The following is a 10,590-nucleotide window of genomic DNA, read 5'->3' as shown; positions in this document are numbered from 1 at the left end:
TTTTGGGGCAGAGAAAGTCTCCTGCATCTTGTGCTCTCTTACCACTTTTTGCTTAATAGATTTTGTTGTTTCAAATTCTAAAAAGGAAGGAAATTAAACAATTCTTAACCAAATGATCATTCTCAAACAGGGTCAGTGCCCTCTCTTGGGATGCAAATCCTCTGTATCTTATTCCAATGAATAACTCTATAGTTAGTCATTGATATGGCAAGTTCAGGCTTTTGCTCTTCTTCTTTGAACATCAGTGGGTGCGTTTTATTTCTCTCTCTCTCTCTTTTTATTATTATTATTGTTTTTGCAGAATTAAGGAAGCCAAACCCTCAGCCTCATGTAGAAAGAGCTCATTTATTGCAACTAAAATATCTCTTCTTGGAAGGCCATGACCTCAGAAAGGTGAGCACTTTAGTTTTTCTAAAGTAGTGAATATTTCATCTCTCTTACTTTGGACAAGTATTGAACCACATATTATTCCTGCTTGATCCCCTGGTCTGTTCACTCCTGGTTCCTTGTCCCTCTCTCATTTTCAAGTGAGAGCTTCAAATTGCACAGGAATTCCAACTGCACCATTCCTTTTACTCTTGACATTTCTATGAGCTTCAAGTACCCAATGAGAATTCTGTTTCTGGTGTTTACCAAGTGAATTGGCATGGACAGAAGGGCGCATGCCCCACACCATTTGCAGGAACTGTTTCTTATGATCAGTAATTTTAAAGCAATGCACCTCCTCGGGCTCTTAACTATGTCATCCCAGGAGCTGCTGCTCCTTTTTTCCCATCTCCTTTATCATCCATGTGTCAGACATGCCTCAGGCCTACTGGGCATCTGCTGTTTATCAGTGCGCCCCTCTCTGCCCCCAGCCCCCTGGGAAAGCCCTCTGAGGAGTGAATTATTGGAAACACAAGGCAAGGCCACAGACTTATTGGGGGAGACAAATATATAACAAGAAAATTATGGCAGGTGTGAATAATGCAATAATAATGTTGTTTACCAATAGGAGTGCAGAGGAGGGTCCCTTAGCACAGCCTATAATGGAGTGTGGAAAGGAGAAACCAAAAATTCTCTGGAAAGAAATGGCCTCAAAATTGAGGCTTAAAGATCTATCTTTAAGCTATCTTTGTTGCTATCTTTTTCAAAAGGAAGAGATTGGTAGAAAAGAGAAAAAACTTTTTTTTATTTCTGTTGTCCTTCCACTAGTATTTATTATGGGAAATCTGTGTCTACTGCTTCTTCAGAATTCATTACACCTGATGAGTCCCATGGGCCAAGGCCCCCATAAAATTTCTATGCCCTTGCTTAATTAAGACACTGTGATAGACTGGGCAGACATTTCCTGGCAATTTATGATCAGCTGGAGGAGCTTAAGTCTTAAAGCAAAGCTGTGAAAATATGCAGTTATGTTTATATAAAAAGTAGTGAAATTATAACTTTTCATGTCTTAGTCAGCTAAAAGTTGAAAAGGCACATTGCTGTGGTTGACAAGCTGCATTTATACTTTTTGTTCTTTTCCTATTCACTAAAAGCCATTCACAAATAAACAGGAAGAGAGAGACACACACTCTGAGTTTGACACTTGCTCTTTTTTATTAGGTATTTGGAATCCAGGTCAATGTGAAGAACTTCCCTAAGACTCATTGCTGGCTAACACTGGGATTAGTTACTCAAAGAGCTATGTAGTGTGACCATCATTAAGACTTTTACAGATGTCTTTATTTAATCACATAGGTTTAGCAGAGTTCAGCCAATAGACTGTGGAATGGACAGAATGAGCCCAATGCTTGTCTGACAAAATATGTTGAATTTGTCAGTTCTAAGTGTAACACTTGGATCTTTCACAGCTATCACCATGTAGTACAGTGTTATTCACCTATCCAAGTTCATAGAAGATTCCAGGCTCTGCACCAAGTATTTTCCATCTATAACAGGGATAAAGTTTTAGATATATTTTCTAAGTTTTCTTACAGTTGGGCTGATTTCTGTCCTTGCACCCTGCTAGGGTCTGACTGTTTCTGCCTTCTCAGAATTTGTATGTTGAAATTTTAACTCCTATGGTGATGGTATCAGAGGGTGAAGACTTAGGGTGGTGATTAGGTCATGGGGGCAGACCCACATGAATGGGATTAGTGCCCTTATGAGGCGCTCAAGGAAAAGCCCTCGCCTCTTCCACCAATGTGAGGACACAGTGAGAAAACACCATCTATGAACCAGAAAACAGGCCTCAGCAGACATGGAATTTGCTGGTGCCTTCATCTTAGACTTCCCAGACTTGAGAACGGTGAGAAATACGTTTCTGTTTTTTATAAGCTACCCAGTCTATGGTAGTTTGTTGTAGTAGCCAGAATAAACCAAGATACAGCCAATTTCATCATTTGGGCTGAACTTTGAGACTGAAATCTTAGAGGAATGAGGAGCAAATGATATAGGACAGTTGCATTCAGACAGGAAGGGAAAGTAACAGGAAAGCTTACCCCTTCCCATCCTGTCAGATAATGGAGGCAGGAAAAAAAAAAGTAGAACAAAAAGGTTCCTATTCCCACATAAGAATCATACACCAAATGCAAAAGTCTTTTAGGAACATAGAAGTATGGGGCAATATACAAATATCAGAGGAGTAGATTATTTTCCAAGGCAGAGTCTGCAGGCCCCTAGAACAACTTGTGCCTTCAGCTGGATGCCAGATCCATCATGGCTCCAGAGCAATTCTGTGGGAAGACTGCAGAATGGGTTCAGGTGGTGAGTCCACTATGGAGCCCTGGCTCTCCATTGTCTGCACTTGTTATGACAGGGATTTAAGATTTCCCAAATGCTCCAGAAGGGATGTGGAAGTGTTGAGAAAGGAGTGGGCAACTGTCAGAAGCTTGGGGTCAGAGTGGATAGGATAAAGTGGGGGTGGACTTGAATACACACAAATGCCTGAAACCTTGGATTCCAGGAAGCCAAAGCTTCACTCCAAAAGGATAGGCAGAGCTAGACAGAGCTCAGCAATCCTCAGACAAGGAGAGGTGGACCAGCCTGTCCACAGCTGGGCATAGAGGGCATCTAAGGATTCCACATGATCTGAATTTTTTTTCTCTCCACTATCACAAGGACACAGTAAACCCCTCATACAACTTGGTGTCATTCCAGGGAAGTTCAGGAGTAGGAGACAGAATCTGAAAGTCTGAAAAGCATCTAAAACAGATTGTGTTAACTAAATGACATGTCAATTACTAGATCAAACCAAGATCGCACGACTGCCTCCACTATCAATGGGAGTGCAAGTCTACAAAGACTAGTCTGCATATAGAACACTAAAAGGCCCCTGTTTTCCCCACATTTTGACTCTAACATCAGTACATTTGCAGCCCCACTGCATGTGTGTCATCTCATTGAATTCCCAGAACAAACCTGCAAGGTAAATATTGCTATTATTCCGATGAAAAAACAGATCTACAAAGGTCATATACATACATTACTCCCAGTTTTACAGCTAGACATGTAATGTGGAATCAGTTCCACATTTGAATATAGATCAGTCTGAATCTAAAAGTCATGGTGTTCCCATGATGACTCATGAGTTTGTTTCTTGAATGTGGAAACATACGATGCTTTGCATATGAAGGAAGATAAATGTAATTGATGTTGGGTATGCAATGTACCTTTTTTCTTCAGGGACTCTTATTGGGACCTGTAAGGACACATAAATGAAAAACAGTTACCTTCTAGTAGGTCTAAATGTCAGTGTAGCATAACAAGGGGATGGGCGCAGAGCCCCTGGAAGCAACAGGGTTTATGTTAGAGTTGAATGTTCCATCTTTGGAGCTGTTTGTTGGATAAGTGAAGAAACACAAAAGTAGTAATTGTTCAGGAGGTAGCAAGTGGCATGTGGTGTTGGTTTAATTAGAAGAGGTGAAAGCAGAGCTGAACTATTCAATGAAACAGACATTTATTTAGCTCTTACATTCAATGAAACAGACATTTATTTAGCTCTTAATAGATACATGACACAATGAGAGAATACAGTGATGCCTAAACCACGGCAGGGTACAATAGGATATAATATTATACGAGATGGTGCACTGAAAGTGGTTTTTTTTTTTCTTGTTTTAAAAGCAGCTTCTTTCTTGCTCTAATCTTTGTAAAACTAAAAGCAAAATCTGCACCTGTGTGGAGGAGATATGGTGCAGAGCTCTCAGTAAGGACTGAGCCAGTTAATAAATTTGCAGCCCCTTTTCACCTTGTCACCATCTCGCTGTCTATGGCAGCATCTGTGGCCTCTATCACACATTTTGCTTCTCTTACTTTCTTTATACTCTTATCCAGTTCAGCTTTGTTTGTCGGCTCTTATGCAACCTACACAAGTGGAATTCTCCTTGGACTCTTTTGTCTCAAACATAAATTGAAAAACCACAACTTTGGCAATGGCCTGCTGGGTGCATTTCGGTACACTATATCTCAACCAACTGAGTCAAAGGAGGCAACTTGTTTTTACTGACAACCTAAAGACAAAGGCTCTTCAGGGCTATGAAGAAAGCTTACTTTGAAAGTGCAGTAAAGGGGATTTTAAATAAGAAAACAAATGGCAATGGAATTTTACTGTTTCCAGGAAACAAAAAATTAGAATTTGTAGACTCTAAACTCAGACTGCTGGAAAAATAATTGGGCCTCTATTTGCTCCCTTTAGAGAAGAGAAAAAAAAATTTCTTAATTCTCCTGGGAGAATTAACTGCAGATGGAGAGTAGGTTCTTAGGAATTTCTCATAAGGTAATCAATGGCACATCCTGCCTGCCCTGTCCCCAAGCTAGATCAGCTGCTTCCTGGCCAGGAGACCACAATTATCACGTGACTTCAGTGGCACTGACAGCTCCCCTACATACCAGACCCAACCAATAGCTCATGTTGAAAATGGTGCCTGAGAGGCCCCAGTGAACTGGCAGGGGGCATGGGGCTTTCTTGCTGGAGAGAAACCTGTCCAATGACTTTGCAGTGTGCTCAAGGTTTACATGGGGTTTTCTGGAAAGATAGCGGCAGGGGTGAAAGGCATTTATCTGAGCTTTGCCATTGCCTTTTTCTAGGGCCTTATCCTAGCTCTCTTGCTCTTCATTCTTACCATGACAGAAAATATGGAGCAATCACAGGGACTCTTTTCTTGTATAAGCAGAGATATCATGCACAAATCTGGTGACTCTGAATGTGCAGTGGGAGGGGCTCAAGAGCTCTCATGCATTCAAGGTGGAAAAAGCCCCTCACTACTCACTGTACATCCATCCTCAAACTGACACACGTTGGCTCTTCCCTCATCCTCTAGAGCTAAAACATAAGCTGAAGGTGGCCCTACACTCCTTCTTCTTTATAGGAACACATTGCCCATGAACTTCCTGAGTCAGATAGCCCCATAGGAAAACATAGGTGAGAAAAGTTTGGGGAAAAACTTGAAGTAGCATGAACTAGAGAACACTCTGGAAGAGTTAAGAAAAGGTGCACTTTTTATCCCCTTATGTCTAGGAGGTCCAAAGACTGTGAGGAAGATTCAATAGAACTATTCAATAGCTAGTTATTCACAAGATTTATTTCTTTCCACACTGTAGGCAGTGTTTCCCAGTCTCCCTTGCAGTTAGGTGGCATGCAACTGCATTCAGCCTGTGGGAAGTGGGCAGAAGTGATTACTGACCTTGGCCACTTACCCTCCTGTGTACAATTCTTTCTCTTCACTTGCTGATGAATATTGACACTCAGGGAGATCCCAGAAGCTCCATGCTGAAAATGGTGGATCTTCTTTCAGCCTCGATCTCTGAAAGACTATGTAGACCCTTCTCTCCTCTTCTCCTTATAAGTAGAAGAAAGACCAGAGCATGCTCTCTCTCCCCCTGCCCAGCATTGAGAGCACAGAGGAAAGAAGATGTGAGGGCATAGTGAGAAGGAGGCCATCTGTGAGCGAGGTGTTGCGGGAGGTCAGGGACCCCGAACCGAGGGACCAGCTGCAGCCAAGGCAGAAGAACATAAATTGTGACGATCTCATGGACATTTATCAGTTCCCCAAATTAATACTTTTATAATTTCTTACACCTGTCTTTACTGCAATCTCTGAACATAAATTGTGAAGATTTCATGGACATTTATCACTTCCACCATCAATACTCTTATAGTTTCTTATGCCTGTCTTTACTTTAATCTCTTAATCCTATTATCTTTGTAAGCTGAGAATGTACGTCACCTCAGGACCACTATTGTATAAACTGATTGTAAAATATGTGTGTTTGAACAATATGAAATCAGTGCACCCTGAAAAAGAACAGAGTAACAGAGATTTTCAGGGAACAAGGGAAGACAACCATAAGGTCTGACTGCCTGCAGGATCAGGCAGAATAGAGCCATATTTTTCTTCTTGCAGAGATCCTATAGATGGGTGTGTGAGTACGAGAAATATCGCTGAATTCTTTTTCCAGAAAGGAATATTAATAATTGATAACCCTGGAGAAGGAATGCATTCCTGGGGGTAGGTCTGTAGATGGCTGCTCTGGGAGTGTCTGTCTTATGCGGTTCAGATAAGGGATGAAATATGCCCTGGTCTCCTGCAGTACCCTCAGGCTTACTAGGATTGGAAAATTCCAGCCTGGTAAATTCTAGTCAGACTGGTTGTCTGCTCTCGAAACCTGTTTCCTGCTAAGATGTTTATCAAGACAATGCAAGCACAGTGGGACATAGACCTTCATCAGTAATTCTAATTTTGCCTTTGCCTTGTGCTATGTATTGCCCTTTGAAGCATGTGATCCTTGTGACCTACTCTCTGTTTGTACACCCCCTCCCCTTTTAAAATCCCTAATAAAAACTTGCTGGTTTTGCGGCTCGTGGTTGCCATCACAGTCCTACCAATATGTGATGACACCCCCAGAGGCCCAGCTGTAAAATTTCTCTCTTTGTACTCTTTCTCTTTATTTCTCAGACCAGCCAACACTTAGGGAAAATAGAAAGAACCTATGTTGAAATATTGAGTGCTGGTTCCCCTGATAGTGAGGAAAACAGCCCTCACTAGACACCCACCCTGACAGCATCTTAATCTTGAATTTCTAGCCTCCAGAACTGTGATTTAAAAATGCTTTGTTTTTTAAGCCAAACAGTCTATGGTATTTTGTTATGGCAGCCTGAGCAGACTAATACAACCATAGATCACACTCTCACCCTAATCCTTGTTGCAGATTGAATTTTACATTATGAAAAATAAACATCTCTTTTTGTTAAGCCACTGAGATGTCAGGCTTTATCTCTTACAACAGCTGGTGTTTATATTTCTGATACAAAGACCACACAGAGCTAATCAAGTGTGTGATATCCCTTTTCTCAAAATGTACAGGCTGGATTTTGACATGCAAACTCTACCTTAAGTGCAAAAGATTCCTTAGGGTCAACACCCAAGCTTATTACCAGAAAAAACAAAACAAAACAAAACAAAAAAGCCAACTAATACTTCATTAACAGATATTTAAAAAATAAGAGTACTTATTTAAGCCAGCTAGTTTTTCAAACATTTTATGACTCTTAGCTCATTTCATTCTCATAGAAATCTATGAGGTATAATTCTTTTTTTTTTTTTTTTTTTGGCATTTCTAAATTTTTATTTTTTAGAGACAAGGATCACTCTGTCACCCAGGCTGGAGTGCCGTGGCACAATCTTGGCTCACTATAGCCATGACCTCCTAGGCTCAAGCAATCCTCCCACCTCAGCCTCACCAGTAGCTAGGACTACAGGCACACACCACCACGCCTGGCTAATTTTTGTATTTTTTGGTCAAGATGGGGTCTCACTATGTTGGCTGTTCTTGAACTCCTGGCCTCAAGTGATATGCCTGCCTTGGCCTCCCAAAGTGCTGGGATTACAGGTGTGTGCCACTGCGTGCGGCCAGGTTTTTCACAGGAAACCCAGACCATGGGATTAGGAGGCTGGAGAAAATGGAAGCCGCCCCCGCCCACCTCCCCACCACACTGCCCTGCGTGCATCCCACAGACGTTGTTCCCAACACTTGCTCTACCACAAAAATGGTTTTGTTGCAAGCACTGGTTTGTGACCAGCTCCTCTGAAGCGAGAAGCCCGTTCTCTAAGGAGCTGGGGCTGGGCAGCCAAGCCAGCTCTGGCCGAGAGAGTGTGGGATCTGCTGCCTATGGCTCCTGTACTCCCGTCTGTCCCATCAGCCGGGGCCTTGGAGGGTGTCCAGGCTGTCTCTGTGGATGCCGTGTCTGCTCGTGTCAGGGAAGGGCCAGGACACTGGACAGAAGGGATGCAGGCTCCAACTCGCCTCGGCCACCCACTTGCCAGGCAGCCTTGGCTGGGCTGCTGGAGCTATGAACCCTAAGCAGGCAGCAGGGCCAGGGGAGGTCAGACCATGGGGGCTCACAACAAGAGGGGCTGTGCACAGGGGCCACCCACATGCCCTGGAGCCAGGAGGCCCCGGAGTCCCTGGGACCACCCCCACCCCAGGCAGCCTGGGAAGGCTCAGGGTGCTGGGCCCCCGCCTGGAAGCTGAGAGTGGTCCTGCTCTGCACTTCCCAGACACCCCCAGTGGGGTGCACCACCATACCCAGCCTGCCCAGCCCTGCTGCAGGACATGGGCCAGCGAGGCCCCGCAGAGCACTGGGATGGGGGAAGCTCAGGCAGGGGGAGCCAAGCTGGGCGTCAGGGGCCTGGGGACGCACCACCCCCTTGCTTTCCACAACTTGAAAACAAGGACTGATCAGTCACTGATTCACAGTCCAAAAACCAACCCCCAAATCCCGGGGCTTCCAGCAACAAAGAAGGACCTCTCTCACTTCCGGGTCAGCAAGACCTTCAGGGCTGGGCCCACTCCACATCTCCTCCCTGCAGAAGGACCCTCTGCTCTCCGCCCCCCAGAGCAATGCAGTGGGCTGCCTGGGTTTGGAGCAGCTGGGTAGGGCGAGGGCAATGGGTGGGGTAGGGGGGTGCAGCCCAGGGGGTGCAGACAACAGGTGAGGAGCAGCCCCAGGGCCTTGCCAGGGCCATCTGTGTTCCTGGTCACTGAGGGTGGCAGGGGAGACTGAAAGAAAAACAGACCCCCAGGTGGGGAGGGCCCCGAGCCAGCCCCCACGGCAGCCCCTGCAGGCCTCAGTGCTCCTGGATCCCACCAGGGCCGCAGCAGGAACCGAGGCTGAAGCAAATCAGGGCAGCTGGTGGCACAGCTGAGGCCACACCCAGGCACAATTCCTTCCCAACACAGCCAGGAGGCTATCTTGGGGGCACCAGTGCCTGCTCAGGGATGGACTTGGGGCCTCCACAACTGCAGTCCCCACAAACCCTGTGCACGGTCCACCCTGACTGCGTGGGGGCTGGGGCCCCCAGTGGAGGGATGTGGCTTGTTGTCCTGAGGAGAGCGGGGGCAGCTGTCCCAGGGTGGGCCCAGCCCTGTGAATCAGGGAGCAGCTCATGGGAACGGCCCTGGGGGTGCAGGGGAAGTTCACAGAGCCATTTATTGAGCCCCACAACCGACCAGAAGGAAGGGCGTCCACCAGGCTCAGGCCGTGGTCCTTGAGGGGCCGGCGCTCTCTACTTGGCCCACACATGTGTCCTGAGGAGTTGTGGCATGCCCGCTGCCCTGGTCAGAGCTGGCCGCCATCTTCCAGCTGCATCTGCCGGGCCAGCGTCTGCCCGATGGCCACCAGGGGGCTGGCTCTGTAGGCCGGACTTGACAGCAGCTCCTGAAACCGGGTCTTTCCTTCCTCGAGAAGCTGCTGTCTCTGGGCTGCGCTCATCCGGCTGAGCTCTGAGGGCCGGGGCTTGTTGCTCTCCCTGCTGCAGGCTTGGCGCCGGCTGCCAGCCTCGAGCCCCAGCAGCTCGGGCAGGGCATCCCTGAGCGGGTGCAGGTCCCCCACCACCACCGTGGCCCTCCGCCTCCGCTCCTCCCTGTGCTTCTGCTCAGCCAGTTTTATGGCTTCGATTTTCTGCAACCATTGCTTACGCCTCAGCTTCATTCTCTCCTTCTTGGGCAAAACGGTCTTGGCCTCTGCACCTCTCCTGATGGAAGTGACGCTCCTCACATCCAGCTCCAGCTTCTGCACCAAGGCGCTGGGGTCTATCTTGGTCCTGGCAAAGATGTTGGTGTTGATGAACGGAGGTATAATTCTTATTAGCCCTGTTTTTATAGATGAAGACAATGAAAGAGCTATTGCAAACTTATAACTGAGAAAAGAGATCTGACCTAACCAACTCCACCTGCTTTTAACCTCCAAGCTGTCCTTGTTCATTCCTGGGTGTAGGGTGAACTAACTTTGGGAGGAACTTACTTTATAGTGTAAAACAAAGATATTAACACCCCTTTCTCAAAACAAACCTCCTTCTTTCCTGGGGACTAGACTGCCTTTGTAAGACTAACAAATTAGCTACAAAATTAGAAATTATCGTTTAGGAGTCATGCAGCTGGAGGCTACAAGATTCTAATCCTCTGTAAACTGCTCCTAAGATCAGTGCTTGAGTTATTTTGCAGACCCTGCACTTGATGGATCAGCTGGTACCCAGTTTATTGAAACACTCAGATCGATAAACTGGCTCATCGGATCTTGTGGCCCCCACCCAGGAACAGACTCAGTGAAAGAGGACAACTTCAATT

At 45.9% G+C, this 10,590-nt stretch overlaps 1 protein-coding gene across 1 annotated transcript; it reads right to left on the bottom strand.

The window, feature by feature from the left end:
- Window positions 1-9,441: 9,441 nt before the first annotated feature.
- Window positions 9,442-10,082, bottom strand: LOC750247 (ribosome biogenesis protein SLX9 homolog). Its single transcript, XM_054665657.2, has one exon. The coding sequence runs from the start codon at window positions 9,953-9,955 to the stop codon at window positions 9,584-9,586; it is 372 nt and encodes a 123-aa protein (XP_054521632.2). The 5' UTR covers window positions 9,956-10,082; the 3' UTR covers window positions 9,442-9,583.
- Between the last annotated feature and the right edge of the window lie 508 nt (window positions 10,083-10,590).

This window comes from Pan troglodytes, chromosome 14, assembly GCF_028858775.2.
Source record: "Pan troglodytes isolate AG18354 chromosome 14, NHGRI_mPanTro3-v2.0_pri, whole genome shotgun sequence".
NCBI classification, from domain to species: Eukaryota; Metazoa; Chordata; class Mammalia; order Primates; family Hominidae; genus Pan; species Pan troglodytes.
Note: the sequence above shows the minus strand (reverse complement) of the source record. Positions and strands in the feature narration are given on the sequence as shown.